Source organism: Canis aureus, chromosome 6 (assembly GCF_053574225.1).
Source record: "Canis aureus isolate CA01 chromosome 6, VMU_Caureus_v.1.0, whole genome shotgun sequence".
In the NCBI taxonomy this organism is placed as follows: domain Eukaryota; kingdom Metazoa; phylum Chordata; class Mammalia; order Carnivora; family Canidae; genus Canis; species Canis aureus.
The window spans coordinates 38,495,768-38,513,686 of record NC_135616.1 but is presented as its reverse complement, the minus strand read 5'-3'; the positions used below and the strand labels follow the sequence as shown (position 1 = coordinate 38,513,686).

Below are 17,919 nucleotides of genomic sequence, written 5' to 3'. Positions count from 1 at the left end.
TCCATGGGGACACAGTGCCGGAAGGGTCTGGGCGGCTTGAGGCTCTGCAGACCTGAGCCGTCCGGTGGAGGTCGTGCGTCGGCTGGGCTGACCTGCAGGAGGAGAGGGTTCTGCCGCCAGGCTGGGGTCTTTCTCCCTCAGGCAGTCGCTCCTTGCTCATTTTCCTTGAATGGCAGAGATTAGATTTAGCAGATGGGTGCAATGAGGGGAAACAAGAAGGGGGTCCCCACTCCAGGCAGGGGGCTGCGTAGCTTTCTATGAGTCATACACCACTTTTCCACTTTCTCCTCCATCCACAAATCCTTCCTGGGCAAACGTCTTTGACTTCTTTTTACTGCCCCCGAAACACGGTGGATCTTCTAATAGCACAGGCTCTTTGGATCTCTAACCAGCCGGTCACCAAATCCTACCCAAAGTGTACTCAGAACAGATGCCTTTAATAAAATATATTATCTTTAAGCCAGTGTAAACCTGTGGAATTTGTACATTTCTTTTAGAGCATCTCTACAAATTTTACAATATTGAAATCGCCACCCAGTGACCTTTTGGGAAATACTAGATAAATTACAAGAGACAAATAGATAAACCAAACAGGGAAGTACAGTTTCTAATGCTGGTCCTGCTCGGTTCTTAAGCTGCGTCTAGAAACCCCCGACTACCAAGGAGCCCTCCACAGCCTCTGCCGGTGCTGGCAGGAGCAGGTGGCCGCCGACAGGTCTGTGAGGCAGCTCCAGACAGCTCCCCGCTCCGAGTCCTGTCTGCTTCTGTTCTCCATCAGCCCAAACACTTCCTCTGGTAGCCAGGGCCCTGCAAATGCTCTCGGGGTGGCCAGGACTGCTTTGTCTGCTGTGGGTCTGCCCCGGGCATGTGGCCAGGACCCCTTGGCCTTGCAGGTGACAGCTGAGCCTGGCTGAGCCCAGTGACCCTCCGTGGAACATTCTTGAGGTCTGGGCCAGCCCTCGGTCACCCATGTGTGGACTGCCCACTTTGTGTGCATCCTTCCCCCCCGCGGGTTAGGTCCTGGGACCCTCTTGCCCATGGGGCACCTTGCTCCCTACCAGCTGGCGACGGTCAGGTGTGATATCCTATTCATACTCTGGGTGGGGAAAAGAAATTTTGAAGGGAAATGGTCTATAAAACCACATCTCTGAGAGCGTGGGGGTCTTCTGGGGACTCACTGCTCCTTCCCGTCATGGGAGCTGCTCATCTTGCAAGTGCACACGCAGAGCCTTGGATGGGGTGGGGGCGGTGGGCAATGCATCACCCTGCTTCCCCAGGGCTGCTAATTGCACTTCCTTGCTGGCAGCGGCCATGTGTGGATGGGCTCATTTCACGGGTAGGTGAGCTCAGTGGCCAGCCCGGCTGTGTTGCTGTCGCCGTTCTGTGACCTGCACCTACGTTGACCAGAGGCACTGCCCACGTCTGCGGGGCCTCTGCTGCCATGTTCCCCACACAGACCCCACCACACTGACCCTTGGCTGTGGCCCAAGACCCCGTCACCCTCATGTTGGGGGAGGAAGGGAGGGGAGAAAGAAAATTGGGGGTTGAAGGGTGTCCTGAGGCTACAGGCCCTTCTGTAGGTGGGCAGCTCTGTTAGGAACGGAAAGAAGCCCTTCCCATGCTGCCCAGGGGCTACTCAGGTCTCCATGACTATCAACTCCACGCGCATTAATGGAGGTTTTTCTCACATATGGGGCAGCTTGCTAGGTGCTAAGGGTTGAGGAGAAGCCCCAGGATGACCTGGTTCCTACACTCCAGGAGCTCAGAGCCTGGTAAACAGACTGCACTCTGATGCTCTCCTGGGGGGCTGCCACTCTGCTCCAGCTCCCAGTGGAGGAAGCAGAGGGCCACTGTGGGGGCTACTGGCAGCCACAGGCCCACAGATGGGTCTGGTATGCTGCCTACGGAATGTCGGGCCGGGAGGGCTGTGCTGTGAGCGGGGTTGGGTGGTGAGCAGGTGCCTTGCTTGGGGGTCCGGCTCAATCCTGCAGACCCTGGAGCCCCAGGGGGATTTAGGCCATTGGGAGGCACACTTTGCACCTTCTGTGACCTGGGGTGGAATCCACATGGCTTTCAGGAGTGCAGGGTGAAGGTCCATGTTCGGACCCACAGCTGGCTGATTGCACTAATCTGGGCGCATCTGATGGGCAGACCATAGCACTGACGTCCTCCAGACCTGAGACCACCGCTCCGTGAGGCCCCCACACCCTCTATTCCCTACTTGTTTGTGCACCTCTGGCCACCTGACCCGTGTCTCCAGCTATCCCCCCACATTCACAGCTGGTGGCAGCTGGAGGGAGCAGGGTGAGTTCCTCAGGAAGGATGTGTCCTCCTGACCCTGGGGCTCAGGCTGCCTGGCCTCCTCCAGCCCTGCAGGAACGCCCACCTGGCTCCCCACAGCCCAAGGCCAGCCGGGCCCCATCAGGGAGACAAGTCTCCTGGGGCCCCCTGTCTCCCTGACCCCAAGTGACACAAACAGCTAAAGTGGAGTGGCTGCCTGGAGGTGTGGACCTGCTGCTTCTCTGTGCTAATGGGGTTCAGGTTCGGGGTGCCACTGTCTGTGCTGGGTGCTCAAGAGCCTGGCACCCCCCACCCCACCCCAGCCTCTGGCACCTGCAGGGAATGGCTAGAGGTGGGAGGGACAGGCTCTCCTCCATGAGCACCACTTCTCCCACTGCCTTGTCGGCCTTGGTGCTGGGTCCCAGAGCTTCTCCAGGGTGGGGAGCCTGGTGGGGGCTGCTTGGGATTTCTGTTTTCCTAGTCTTTGCTCACAGCTGTTATATGTAAAGGCTTAAACAATGTGTTCTAAGCAAGGAAACAAGTCGGTGGGATGAGGAAGGTGATGAAGGCACTGCCCACCTGCCCACGCACCCTCTGTGCAGTTCACTGCCCAGAGGGCGAACCTACCCATTTGTTTGTTCACCATGTACTTGTCGAGTACCAGGTAATGGGGACAGAGACACAAGGAGAATCCAGACCCTGAACAGAGTAGCCTGGAGTCTGGGGTGACTACCCATGGAGTTCAGAGGCTGCGGGATCTCAGCTATTGCCAGCCCTGTTCTTGGGAAACAAGGAGGTACCTGTGGTGCAGGAAGGAAGCTATGTGGGTGAGGAGCACGAGGCGGGGCAGGAGAGGGGACACAGCAGAGGGGAGGCAGCCAGCACCCCAGCACCTGGCTCCCTGCTGCAGCTCCAGCCATGGCCAGTGAGGCCCCCATGGCGTGAAGGTGGGCTCTGCCCTGGCAAGCTGTGTCCCCCAGTGCCTTGTGTCCCATCTATGTGGTGAGGCTTGGGGCTACGGGAAGATTTTTTTTTTTTTTTTTTTTGCTGCTACGGGAGGATCTTGGTGATTGGCTCTGAGCTAAGATTCTATGTCCAGCGCAGGGCACAGTAGAGCTGGGGCATGAGCTCCTTGGGTGGCAGGTGTCCCTGTCTCACCCAGATGGGGCCCTAGGGGTCCTGTGGTGGCCTTGCCAGCACAGGGCTTCTGGGTCTCCTCCTGCCATGGACTCAGGCAGCCTGAGCCCCAGGGTCAGGAGGACACATCCTTCCTGTGCTCTCCTGGGGGTTCCTGGGAAAGGGTCAGGTATAGGCTGACTCTTCGTGGACTGAGTCCATGGCAGGCCTCAGAGGCTGTCCCTTCTGTTCTGCCCCAAAACCTGAGGTCACTTTCAGGGGTCACATTCACAGGTCTGTGAAGAAGACAATGCTTTGGCAGGACGGTGTTAGAAGATTTGGGGTCCTGAGCTGTGTGACCCTGGGTCATTGTGGGAGTACCCCAAGTCTCAGTTTTCCTATCTGTGAGATGGGAATGCCTGTCCCTATCTCCCAGAAATGCTTTGTAAACAGGAAGACCCTCAGCTAATATCCGGGACACAGTGATCCGGTAGCAAATATATTCTGATATTTGGGCCTCTCCATCACCATGGCCTCTTCTGTGCTGAGAAGGTTGGCAAGGGAAGGCAGGAGAGGCATGTGATTATCCACGACAGACATAACAGGAAAGCATGATGGAGAATCACTCTGAACACAGGCACTGCACTCATGAGCGCCGGGTCCACTCATGAGGCTTGTCTAGAAGATGATGTCTGTCCACGAGCCTGGGAGCAGGAACCGTGGCCAGGGGTCTGCTCATGGCCACCAGGAAGCCTGCCCTCCCATTGCTGGTGGTGGGTGTGGACACTGGGGTGTGTGGGGCAGAAGGGCAGGGCTGGGCCCTCTGGCCTCTTAGACCCTCTGGCTGCAGATGCTCTGTACGTATGTAGTGAAATGGTACAATTCACGGTCTAGACCAGGAAACTCTGTGGAGTAGTTACTATTCATATTGATAGTTATGCCAGGCAGCAAGTGTACACTGGCCTCCAGGGCCACTGGGGGGCACGGCCACCCCTTTAGAATCCTGGACCCAGTGGTAGAGCATGTCCGTGTCCACTGTCTGGTCTTCCTCATAGGAGCTCTGGAAGCAAGAGAGGATGCTTCCTCTGTGCTGGTGAACGTTAGCAACAGGGACGGAGCAGGGCTGGCCTGCTCTGGGCTTTGGCCTGGCTTCCCTGTGGCCGGCTGGGGACAAGTGGGACTCAGGGGGAGGGCCTGCATGTTGGGGAGCACGGGGCATGGGCCTCCACTTACCTTGTGACCTCACCAAATTGTACAGTCATTCCATGCCTCAGTTTCCTTATTTGTCAAATGGGGACAGGAGTTCCTTGTGAGGCTTGAGATCCTACGTGAAAATGGGTGAAAATGGGTGTGAGAGGCCACAGGTCTCAGGAAATCCTGGTGGGCTTTGCATCTGGAGGCTGTCTGTCCCCAGAGGAGCATCCTGTCAGAGCCATGGGGTCCTGCCTTGGAGCAGCTCCGATGTGAACGCACTTGGGGGTGAGCACCTGCTGTAAGGTTGGGGCCACGTCATATACTTACAGGAAAGAAGCAGGTAGAATAAACTCCTGGTGGAATTGGGACTGATGTGGACGAGTTCTGTCCACGCTGCATGAGGCGGGGCTGCACCCCGGGGACCCTCAGGCCATGCCTGAGGCTTGATGCTCCGCACGGACAGGCAGCCCGGGACCTTGCTCAGATAGGGGCTGGGACGTGGCTCTGGGGTGCTGCTGCTGGAAGGCCGGCACCTGCAGCCACGGTTCGGTGCCAGAGTTGGGAGGGAGGAGGTCAGGAAAGGACGTATTCATGGTCGGCACCACTTCCCCTGATGTGGCCCCGCACTTGCACATGGTTGAGGGGCCGGTGCCAAAGGTGAGGAGGCCACAGAGCTGGGTCTCCGCACGGCAGCCCTTCCAGGGCTGGGCTGCCCCCAAGTGCCTGCTCTTCTCTGCCCATGGGTTATTTTTCCAGAACATTTCCCTTTGTTTAGGTTTGAGCTCTGATACTTTTGAGCAAAAATAAGATGGAGAACCTACAGTACGTTCGGACTGTGTCCCCTGCGTTGCCCTGAGCCATGGAGGAAGGGCCCAGGCCCCAGACCTGGTGGAGTGGCGCAGGGGCAGCCTGTCCTGATAGGCGGCCAGGACAGGGATGGGGGACTCAGGGCAGGGTTGGCCTCATGTACTGCTGCTGTATGGCCTGGAGCAGGATGCAAGGACACAGCCCCTCTCTGGGCCTCATCTCCTTGCCAGGAAGGCAGGTGCATGGGGCTAGCTGGCCCTTCCAGGGACGTCTGGGAAGCTCTGGTCAGCCTCGGGGACACCTGTGGAGCCAGCCTGGCTGTAGTTTTCCCACCATATGGGATTCTTGGGCATCCTAAGATTTTCATTTGGCCCAATATTGCCAGGCTCAGGGGACGATGTTGCCCTGTGCAGGGAGAGAAAGGGGCCTGGCTCTGGGCACCAGGCTGGGGTGGGCTGAGAACCCCACAGTGGAGTCTCTGTTGAGGCTGGAAGTACGGATGTCCTTGCATTGCTTCTGCCATCCTGTCCCTGTCGGGGTAGCAGAGATGGGGCTGTGGGCCCAAGAGGGAAGGGAAGGGGAGGGTGAGGGGTGAGGGGCGGGGATGGTCTGCAGGCCCTACCTGGCATCTCTGGAACCAGCATGGGCTTCTCTGCACCTCAGGAGAGGCCAAGTTACATCTCTTCAAGGGTAAAACTACCAGATCTGGGCATATGGAGAACACACAAACAGGGAAGACAGGGTGGTGGGAATGCCCCAGCGCTCAGGTTTGAAGCTTTGTTTTGACTGAGGCTGGTCTGGGCAGGTGCTAAGCAGCCTCACTGGGCCTCTGTGTCCTCACACATAGCCTAGCATGTGTGGCTAGCTGATCTCAGGAGACCTCCAGGCCTGGTGTTCTGTGCTGCTGTGAGTGTTTGTCTCGGGGAGTGTCTCACTGATCAAGGACTCTGGCACCAGCGTCTCCGATGCCACATGTCAGAGTGAGGCTTCACAGAAGCATGTGTTTGTTTAGCTTTACTGTGTGCTGCACACCCAAGAAGGCGAATCCAGGTCTTTGAGAAAGTCAGGGCCTTCCAAAATAGAGATGGGCTGTCTTGATAGGAAGGGAGTTCCCCGTCCCTGGAGGTAATCAAGCAGACTGGGTGACTGCATGCGAGGACTCTCACAGAGTCATGGGGTATTTAACTCATTCCCTTTTCACGCTGAGATTCTGGGGCTCCACAAAGGTGCATGATTGCCTGTTTGACAGTGGCTCTCAGAGGCTGTGGTGGTGATCCCAGCTTTCCAGGATTTTCTTGTGAGCCTGGAGCAGCAGTCCCCATCCCTGTCTGCACATCAGAGTCTCTAAAGTATTTAAAACCTCGGTGCCCGGGCCTCCCCGCAGATGCCGACTGAACTGTTCTGGAGTGGGGCCGAGGTCCCTCCGTTCTGGAATGGCCTGGGCTGGAGGTGCCTGGCCGGCTTCCCTTGCACCGCCAGCCACCTGCTGGGCTTGGGGGACAGACGCCCCTGGATTCATGGCGTGGAGCTCGAGCCAGAGGCCTTCTCACACCCGCTCCCCCAGCGCACGTTTGTAAAGTGCTTCCTTCACGTCCAGAAGAGTCCTTGGTGGGCCAGCTTCTGGTGCTGTGGCAGGGCAAACAGCAAACCGCCGTCTGAAAGACCTCATCGTGCCTATCCTACCTGCCACGTGGCAGGCATGTAATAAAAACTGATTGAATTGCAGGGAGTCTTTGCCAATGTTGAAGTGAGGCAGGAAAGTAAACTATAAATAAGCACGTAGTCGAGAATTCATGATGTGCCAGCTCCCCTCTGCTCAGACCTTGTAAAGGAAACCCTCTCCTTAATTGGAATTACATGTGTGGCCTTGGGGGTGGCCTATCTGACTTGATATTTTGGTACCACAGTCTCCTCAATGACCTTTTTTACTTCCTTGGGGCATCAGGCAGCAGGAGATCCAGGGCTTGCGGTGGGTTGTGTCCTCCTAATTGGTGTCCTGGCCGTCACGCCAGCTTCACTGAGCATCACATGGTCCCCTCTGCTTAGACCCGAGTGTCCTTGTTATTAACTGTGTGGTGTCCCTCAGACATCAGGTTCTGTCTCCTTCTGGGAATGACAAAGGGGAGGCCACAGAGAAATGCCCCAGGCCAATTTAGCTTGATGGGTTTTTTTTTTTTTTTTGGGGGCGGGGAGACCACTGTATTCCTTCACTCCACACACATCCCCGCCTGCCCTCCCCACAGTGGGCCTGGCCCTGGCTGCGCATGTGTGGGGATGATACAGACCCCAGCCCTGACCTGAGGCTCTTTCTGGTCTGTGGTGCCAGTGACAGAGCTTCAGCAGTGACATGATGGGAGCCTTGTCAGGGGGCAGGTGATACAGGGGATTGGTCCCACTGGGGAGGCTGGCCTGAGACCCACTGGGTGGAGGGAGCACAGACCTGTGGGTCCAGCTCCCTTTGGGGCCTGGAATCCAGTCCCTGGCTTCTCATCGCTCAGGATTGGTGGGCACGTGACTGAGCATCCCCAGGCCCCATGGGGTGGCTGGGAGGGTTGAGAGCAGTGGCCACAGTGCCTGGCCGCAGTGAGCACACAGTCCGTGTCGGCCGCTGCCTTCACTCTACGCCTCTAGTTTCCACATCTGGAAAGTCAAGATGGAAGTGTCCACCTGCGTCACACTTCTCAAAAACGCACCAACTGCATTCAAATAGGTAACATTTAACTAGTATTTATTGACCTACTATGTGCCTGATGACACCCTATGCACGGGGATGTGGAAGTGGAAGGATTGGAAACCCCTGTCCTTCTGGGGCTTCCACCATGGCACTTGAGCCAGTGCACATAGTGGGCAGATCTGGCACCCTTGGTGGTGGGAGCTGGCCATCCTGGCAGAGGTGCGGCTGCCCTGGCGAGGTGGGGAGGTCTGCTGCTCCATGTAAGGCCACCCTGCAGAGCATCCAGGTCAGGATCAGAGCTCCCAGCTCAGTACCCAGAGACTGGGGAAGGGGTGAGTGGCTGTCTTCCCATGGGCATAGGTCAGGGCCCTGCTCCTGGCCCCTGTCAGGTAGCTCTCATGGTGTCCCTGCCGGCATTTGGGCCAGAGAGGAGGGTGGCCACTTAGCCTCACTCTGTGCTGAGAATATGCCTCACACACCGCAGGCTCAGTGGGGCAGTGAGTGGAGCAGGAACTTGTCTAGGGAGAGGTGCTGTCTGCATCCCTATCTCACATTTGGGATGGATGGTCAGGAGCCCCTCCTCTGGTACACATCATGCCTGGTCACCTAAGGGCTGCCTATAGGCCTTCTCTCTCCACTGGGCTTCTTAGCCATCTCTGACCATCCCAGCCCAGCTTCTCCAGGCCCTACTCACCTGCCCCTTCATCTGCCTGGTGGGATTCAGGCTCAGCAGGCGGGGTGGGGGGTTGGGGAGGTGGAGGAGGTGAGGAATCCTTGGTATTGCATGAGTACTCAGCACAGGGCCTGGCCATGGCTATGTGTGCAGTAAACACGCATAGGGTGAATGGGTCAGTGAATGAATGGCCCACTGAGGGCAGCCACAGGTGCTTTTCTGAAATGTCTGGGGAGCATCTTTGTAAATTGCTGCAACCTTAAACCACTGGTATGGGAAGCACGGGAGAGTCAGGGGTGCGGTGGGGGCAGAAAGCAGCACCAAGGAAGGCCTCCTTCCTGTGTGGAGTCCATTAGCAAGCGTCTGGTTAGGATGGCCATTCTGGAGCTGGAGGATTAGGCTGAGGCTGAATATCAGCCAAGTTTGGAGCTTCTCCATGAAATAAGGAAAAGTTGACCTTATCCGATAGAAAACATTTCTAAATCTATGATGTCCCAGATTGCATGCACAACATGCAGATCTTAGTTCAGGAAATGAAGACTTTGGGTAACATCGTCTCTTCCCTCCCAGGAGTTCAGGCCCATGGCGGAGACCACGAATGGAGCACAGGTGCATGCATGTGTGCAGGTACACACCTGGGGGGCATTGCTTGGTTGGGGGGCACCCACACACCCCTACCTTGGTTAAGCTTCTCTTCATCTCCACAGGCCTAATGTCCCAATGAGCCAAACACGTTTTGGACTTGGGCATCTCTGGGAAGATCTACCGTAATCATTACAAGTCAGGCCTGTCTTTGGAAGCTACGAGTCTGGTGCAGAAGCAGGGAACACACTTCTCCGTGCTCCACACAGCCTCGGGGAAGTACAGCCTCAGGGGAGGACATACCTGTGGCCCTGAGTCCTCACAGCAGGGCAGGGTGGGCAGGGGTGCTGGTGCATGACTGCGGCTCGGGATCTGGAGTAATCCTGGGTTCTCGAGTCCTGCCTTGCTGGATTGGGTAACGTCATGGATCTTCTGCTTCCTCCTCTGTAAAAGTGGCTCAACGATGCCCACCTTACACGGCAGGCCCCTATGTGGTGCTGTAGTACAGGTGGATGTTGACCCTGAGAGGTCAGCCCCAGGGGACGGCTGTGGCCACCTCTGCCAGGATGACTGTACAGTCTCAGTCAGCGGGGGAGGAATGGCATATAGGAAAATTCTGGTATATAGCTGAAATCAGGGTTAGCTGTGTGACTTGGAAAAGTCACTTTGTCTCTCTGATTCTTGGCTTCTTTATCAGTAAAATGGAGACATTGTGGACTTGTATGTAGGATGAGCATGTGAGAAGCCTCGTCTGGGACCTGGTACACAGTCGGTACTCAATAAACATTGGGTAAAAGCAATTTGTTATTAAGTAATTTCAAGAAGCACCTATGAAGCACCTGTTGTACACAGAGCTTGGATGTAGCACAGTGTCACGTAGTGTCTGTGGGGCTACAGCTTTCCCTGGCTGGTTATACAGCCACATGCTGCAGGTTGTGTGCTAGGACGCTTTAAATAGTGTGATACTATATTCTCAGTCTTTTTTATGTTAAAAAAGTACAACATTTAAAAATAATTGGAAATACTGTATATGCAGCTTTGGTGTCTGGGCATTTCAGTTGATATATCATGAGTCTTTTCTCTTCACGTATTCTCTACAGAAATGGTTTTAAGTGGCTGCCTAGTGCTCCATCACTGGCTATTCTCAAATTTACTTAAGCACTCTCATAGTGTTGGGCATTTAGGAATAAATGGCTTTTAAAAATGACTCATCTGCGGGGATGTAGTTCCTAAGCATTCCTGCATATTAAGGTCACTACTCTGTTGTTGATCCTTTGACTGGAACACCCCCCCCCCCCAGTCTTTCTGCCCCTCTGGCCCTTCGGATGGGAGCCTGGGGGCAGAGCAAGGTGGCAGGTACCCCCATGTGGTGTTTGGCATCTAATTAGTGGGCTTCTGTTCCCCAGATGAACCATCTCAATTTCAAGCTTCTTTGGAGCTGAGGCAGCAAAGAAAAGATGATAATTCAACATTTTAACAAATAGAAAACATTTCTAGCCCAGCCAGACTTGTGATGTGTTTTCCAGCTCTTAAAAATTGTTAATGGTTTATTTTTCATTGACACGTAGTAGAATGCAAGGAAGTCTGCAAGGAGGCAAGGGTCCTGCTGCTCCAGGGCAGAGCTTGTCTCCCTGTGGGCTGGAGCTGACCCAAACCCAGAAGCAGGTGGAAGTTGCCTCTTATGTAAAAGCTTTGAGTTTTAGAACAAAAGGAAGAGGCTCAAAGGAGGGGAGACAGCACCTGGCCCCTTTCCCTTTACCTCTTCCTCTAAAATGTTGGAAATAGACTTGGATTCTGATTTTAGTTCATTTCTGCCAAAAGAAACAAATTAGAGGTTGAAATGTGTAGCTGATCCCAAGCCCTTCCCAGGGGATGTGTGATGCTCCCCAGATGCCTTCAGCTCCTTTGGCGGGAGAAGTTAGGGTCATTTCTGCCTCAAGAACAGTGTGAGCTGTCCCCATTGGCTCCTGGAGGGAGGTTTGTCTTGTTCTGAGATAGTGTGAGTTCAGAGCTTGCTGTCTTCAGCCCTCTGTCGGTCAAACCTCTAGGTCAGGTGGTGTCTCAGGCACGCAGTTGTGCTTCGAAAGACAGAACCTGCATGAAGTCTGCATGTCTGCTCTGTGTGCTCCGTGCCCACAGCCAGAGCTCTGGACACCTCCACACGTGTGTGTGGGGCCAGCAACCACAGGCTGCGCTTCATCACCTGGTGGACTATGGAGGCTCAGCAAAAGCTGGCTCAGGTATAGACTGTTGTGTGCAGAATGGAGACCTCCCTCCCTGCCTTGGATGAATCCGCACACGGGCCACAGAGTTGGGGCTTGTGCGTGAGCCAGGTGGGAAGCTCCTGGCAGGCAGGGCACTCTCCAAACATCCTGTAGCTCTAGCACATCCATTGGTGCTCAAGCAGTGAGAAGGGCTTGAAACTTCATGAAAACAATTTCATCCATTGCCCCTTGGGCCCCAGCACAATTTTGTCTGGCACAAAGGGGACCCCGCCCAGGAATTGTATCATATAAATGAATGTTGGATTGACAGACCCCAGGGAGAGGCTCTTCCTTGTCTCCACCTGGGGGGGGAGGTAGGGGGTGGAGCATGGGGTCGGGTATCTGCAGGTCCAAGCCCTCCCCTCACTCCAGAGCTAGCCTCGCTGGATCCCACCACCTAACCCTTCTGACCTGAGCCGCCTATCGCTCTGCCCTGAGTGCTTTCGGGGACTCCTTCCATCCAGCCCTCCCCCGCCCTGCTGTTGGCGTCACTTGGCAATTCATCGCATCCTGCCTTGGAAATACTTTCCATTACTGTCCTGAGCTGTCATTCAGATCTGCTTAAGTGGGTACGACCTTCGCAGAGCAAGCCTGAGGGCTTCTGGGCAAGGCTCGCGTCAGAGACCTTGGCTTTGAACTCTGGCACAGGCCACCTGCCCCAGAGCCTTGTCCCGTAAAGTCTGTGAGGTTGGGATAGAGGCCAAGGGCTGTTGTGAGGGTGGATGAGAGCAACTATGTGAAACCTCGTAAGCTATAAGGTGCTTTACAGAAATCAGGTGTGATTATGAGCAGCAGTACGTGAGCACGGGGTGTTGCTTGTATGCGTGCCTCTCTGGGGAGTGAGTGCTCAGGAGTTCAGGCTGCATTCTCATCTTCCCTTGGGCCCTGAGTCGTCCCAACTTCCTGGCTTCCAAACGCCCAGCAGGGCACCGTGTCCTGGTCTGGACACCCTGAACCTGCAGAGGATGCCAAGTGAGTGACGGAAGCAGCCATGCCTCCCATGGCCAAGCCCTGGTCTAGGGACTTGGCCTTGATTTTTCCCGGCAACCCTCTGAGGCAGGCACTGGTGTTACCCCCTCCCCCGGACACATTAGACAGTTGAGGCAGAGAGAGAGAGATGTGGAGCAAGCAGCCTAAGGTCACATAGCCAGGAGCCCCGGAGGTTCTCTGTGCTGCACTGGGGCTGGAAGATGCAGGGAACCCTGGGGGCTCCCCCGCCTGCCCTCCCTCCACAGGGGGGACCCCCTTGCTCCCCAGCAGCTCTTCTGCTGCCCTGATCCCTCCCTGTTCTTGACCTAAAATGGGGGATGAGTGCACCTGCCAGGACGTTCGAATTCATGCCTAAGAAAACCCTGCACTGGCAGAGATGGAAGGATCCGCTGGGTCAGGTCTGTTCAGGGAAAGACAGGCCCATGCTCGCGCGATACTGATGCCCTAACCATATAATAGCAGCACAAAAAGGAATTATGTTCATATGACGTATGAGCACGGAGGCAAAGTCCTATACGCTCCATCAACAAATAGCCACGGAGAGCGAATGCGAGGTGTCCTGCCCAGCAGCCTCCATCCCAGGAACGCAAATAAGCTTTAACTCTAGAAAACAGAGGCTGAGGGGGCTGCTTGGGCCCAGGCCCAGCCCAAAAGAGGGCTGGTGACCCCAAGGGAGGGCTGGTAACTGCGCCCCTGTCTCCCTCCCCCTTGGCAGAGCCCCTTGCTGGCCCCATTCCTGGCTGTCCTAATTCCCTTTCCGTTTCTCCTGCAGGATTCCATGTTTTCCTTGGCCCTGAAATGCCTTATCAGTCTGTCTACCATCATCCTTCTGGGTTTGATCATCGCCTACCATACACGGGAAGTCCAGGTAGGTGCTGGCCCCTCCCCTCCTGGTGCAGTGCCCATGCCTGCCCCTGGGAGGTGGCTTGCATGAGTGTGCAGGAGGTCTGATCATGGCTCTTCCCTTCCAGTTTGGACCCTCATGAAGAGGGGATCTGGGGCTGCCCTGTGGCTTTAGAACGGCTGTGACAGCCTCTTTGTTTGGAGGTCGCAGAAGCAAACATGGCTTCGTGATTTGGCGGGCAGTCCTCGCCAGGATCCTTACCCAGCACCCCTGCACTATGAGAAGGCCTCAGGAGTTCCTTTGCTTTTTCTGCCTCTTGCTGGACCTTTTCAGAGCTTGAGCCACTGACCCCCATTGAGGCAGACCTGTCCCGTGTCCCCTTGCATGCACCTATACTCTCACAATGCACCAAATCCTACCAACAGTCTGTAGTTCTGAGTGGTGTAGACTTTACCCCCATTGAACCCTGAAGGCGGGGAAGGAGTCATTTTCTAGGTAGAATACAAGTCTGATGTGGGCGAGGGGGCTGCCATTTCCTCCGCTCAGAGGTGACTCAGCTCCCAGAGAGATTTTGGGTGCCCTTCCAGTCTGGTGGACGGGGGCAGGGGCCCTCTGGGCTGGGAAGGGCAGGCAGGAGTCCATAGATCTGCATCCTCTTCCTGGGACACCGGGGTCCCCCCATTGCCCTGCCCTGCCGACTGACCTGCTCCAGATGCTTTTCCTCACATGCCTGTGAGTCTGGATATAATCCCGGTCCCTTGGCTGGAGGAGGGCTGCTAGATCCACATCTGGGCTGCAGGCGACACATTGACAAAGACCAGAGCTCGGTCAGAAAAACTGGGTTGAGTCTCAGCCAGGACCTCTTCCCACAGCATGTCTTTGGCCAGCCCTGCAACCTTTCTCTGTCTGGAGCACCTTTGCTGGGAGGACAAGATGGGGAGTACTCTGTGAGCCGGAAACACTAATCTCCTCTCTGTTGTTATGGGGCTTTCTGGGGCTTTCTGGGTGGGGTGGCTTCAGAGGCAGGGGTGGAGGTGTCAGGGGCCCTGGGGTGGGCCTGGATGGCTCCAGGCTGTTGATGACCAGAGCACTCTCTAGTCTCCGGGGGTTGCAGGCTTTCAGACAGAATGTGTGCTCAGAGGGCTGTGTCAGACTCTACCAGACAGCTTCCTTCACAGGGCTGGATCTACGTGGAACTGGTGGCTTTTGATCCAGACTGCTGTCCAGCCAGCCCCAGGCAGGACCCAGCACAGGCAGGAGGGACAGGCTTAGGAACCGATGGAGGCCAAAAGTCACCATCCAGGCCCCAGGCCAGGTCCCACCCTGCCCCAAACCAGCCATGGGGCCCGGGATGCCCTACGTCCTCATCTGGAGGGAGCCCATTTGCTATGTATGCCCCTGCTCTGGGGGAAGATGTTGCCCAAGCCCAAGAGGAAAGGCAGGACCTGGCCTGGCCCAGCCCAGCCTGGGTCAGTGCCACCATGTCCTTCAGCACCCTTGGGGCCCGGCTCACACCCAGTATCTATGGCGCCCTAGTTACGGGTAGCAGAGGACACTGCTTCCTTTGGCCACTCATCATGGCCCGGAACTCACAGTTTGGAGAAACTATGTGAAAGCAGTAGCATCGAGTCCTGGCTCAGACCGTTCAGCCTGCATGACCCTGGATTAGTGACAGCTTCTCCAGGCTCAGTTTCTCCATGTGAAGGATGGAAGTCACATCACCCACTTTGCTAGACTCTGAGAGTCCAGGTTAGGTGTTTGAGAAATGGAAACTGGTGGCCTTCCTGTGACCTTTGCTCCCCTCACTTCCAGCTGGGCTCATCCGTGCACCAGGCGGGTCCACCAGGTGGGCACCTAGTCCTGCAGGAGGCTGGACCCCCCTTGCCCTGCCCTGGCTTGGGGTTTGCCTGCACCCTCAGCCTGTTGGAGCTGTGCCTTGTGGCCTTGGGGCCCTGTCACGCGGGGAGTCAGCGGTCCCTGGCTCCCACTGTCCCCTTACCTTTCCAGTAGGGTTATTTCCACCCAGAGCTGGGCCTTCTCCTGCCTGAGGGATGTGGGAACAGCTTAGGTCCCCATAGTCAGTGTGGGAGGCTTGTTCCTACAGGCAGGTCCCTCGGATGTATCCGGCCCAGCTATATTGCCGTTCTTGTTTTTTTTTTTTTTTTTAAAGATTTTATTTATTTATTCATGATAGTCACACAGAGAGAGACAGAGAGGCAGAGACACAGGCAGAGGGAGAAGCAGGCTCCATGCAGGGAGCCCGACGTGGGATTCGATCCTGGGACTCCAGAATCGCGCCCCGGGCCAAAGGCAGGCGCCAAACCACTTCACCACCCAGGGATCCCGCCGTTCTTGGTTCTGTGTCTTTCTCCTGAAACTTAGGGAAGGCAATGTCATTAACCTTTGCATTTCCCCAGACCCACAGTGTCTGACAGAGAGCAGGGGACTGTGGTGCCCATTTTGAATATAAGGGTGCTGATTCAAGATGTCCAGTGTCCAAGCACTTGGGACTGCTCCTTGGCCCTGTGATCTTGGCCTCGGTTCCTCGGGGATCCTAAGCTTCCCAAGTTCTAACCTCCTGGTTTAGTTCTGGGCCTGCAGCAACTGGGGGACCTGCTGGCGAGTGTCTAGAGGGCAGTGCTGGGGTACCTGCAGGGGTGGGGCCGGGCAGCCAGCTTCTTCTCATCTGGGGGGACTGGGGTGGGGTACATCTCCTCCATGGGCTTGGTGGCAGGGTCTTGTGTGGAGGATGCACTTACCACTGACTTGGCTCAGTTTTAGCAGAGACCCAATTAACTGTGTCTGTACCTCTTATCTGCCCCCCCCCCCACTCTCACACACCTGAGGCTGGGTATCTTCTGGAATAGTATTCTTACTGTCATTTTGGATGGCTAATGTTCTTGAGGCAGAATCCTGAAATTGGGTAGCTCTTCAGCAAACTCTAGCTTCCTGTAGTAGGACCTCAGGCTTGGAAGGCTCCCAGAGGTGCCTTCACCTTCTCAGGCTTGGAAGGTCCAGAGGTGACCTGTGCTGGATCACCTGTAGCTCTGAGGACACTGCCTGTGACAGGGAGCCACTGCCTCTTGAGGGGGCTCCTCCCCTGGTTGAGGGGGGCTCCTCCCTTGGTCGAGGTGGGGGTCCTTCCCGGGTCGAGGGGGGCTCTCCTTTGATGAACAGCATGGGTTTTTGGAAAGTCTGCCCTCCCCTGAAAGGAAGTGGGCCTCCCCAGAACGTCCACCCAGCCCTGGTGCCCACACTCCCCACAAGGCGGCCTCTGTCGTTTGAAGATGGCTGCCCCATTTCTCCTCAGGTTTTCCTGCTTGGGTCTTTGTAGCATGGAGATTTCAAAGGCTCGGGCATCTGTTATCCCCAGGCCAGTGTGACCTGGAAAGAAATGAAAACACAAAAACAATACATTTCATTTATTTACCAAAACTTCGAAAATGGTGTTCTTCCTAGGAGAGTCCCAGTAACCGTGCAGTCTAGTGTCACCACCCACCCTGGTGGTCAGGCTGGCCTCCTGTCCCTAGGCTGCAGAGCCTCATGTTGGAAGCTGCTAACGAGGACACAAGGTTGAGCTCCTTGTCCCTCGCTCTTGCACTGGCCACACCTGTGGTGGGGTCCACGGTGTGCGGAACTGGCCTGGGAGCCCTGTGCTCTGCCCTGGAAACCCGAAATCACCTGTGCTTCCCCATGGTTGTCACTCTTGAGCAAAGGTGGCTCTGACTCATGTCTGTGGTTCCATCCCAGAAGGCAGGATAGCAGGGGGTGGAGAATGAGGACTTCAGGGTAGCTGGGTTTGGGTTCAGATTATGCTCTTTGTCCATTTCAGTGCCTCTGGTGGTCTTTAGCAAGTTACTTAATCCCCCTTAGTCAATTTCCTCCCTGCAAAATGGGGCTGGTCATGGTCCCTACCACAAAGGGTTGTCGTGTGTTAGAGAATTCACACAAAACACCTGAGCTTAACCAAGGACGTGTTCCATGGCAGGCAGGGTGATTAAGACACCTCAAAAGAAAGCAAGACCCTGAGCTGGGAGTTTGCAGAGTGTGTCCCAGCTGCACTCTGCACATGGTCCTGGGCAAGAGGACACGGATCCATGGAGTACGGGCAGCAGCAGTGGGAACTGTGGAAGAATTTCAAGCTTGGTGATGCTTTGAATGAGGGTAAGACAAGAGCCAGGACAGGAGGGGCTGTGCACGAGGGATGTTGAACAAGTGAAATGGACCAGACTTGGTCATCTATTAGGATGGAGGTCCTGTGTGTAGAAGCGGAGGGGTCTCCTTGCTGCTTGGGTAGCTTGGGGGTTGGGACTGCCATTCAGATTGAAGCCACAGAAGGAGGGTCAGTGGGAGTGATAACCAGGTCAGTGTGAGGCGGCTGAGTCTGAAGTCTGGCAGGGTGGGGCAGGGAGGAACCTAGCCATCTCCAGGCTGGGGCTGCAGAGGCCGGGAGAGGGGGTTGTGAGAGGAGAGACAGGGCCAACCCCTGCAGGAG

The 17,919-nt window shown here is 55.8% G+C and overlaps 1 protein-coding gene across 6 annotated transcripts in view; it reads left to right on the top strand.

Annotated features, from left to right (window-relative positions):
• The window catches only part of KCNN3 (potassium calcium-activated channel subfamily N member 3), a 133,180-nt gene that overhangs the window by 22,083 nt on the left and 93,178 nt on the right, over positions 1 to 17,919 (top strand). For all 6 annotated transcript variants that reach the window (XM_077900858.1, XM_077900857.1, XM_077900856.1 and 3 more), the window contains exon 2: positions 13,353 to 13,448. In XM_077900858.1, the coding sequence (XP_077756984.1) occupies positions 13,353 to 13,448 (96 nt within the window). The remainder of the gene's footprint in view (positions 1 to 13,352; positions 13,449 to 17,919) is intronic.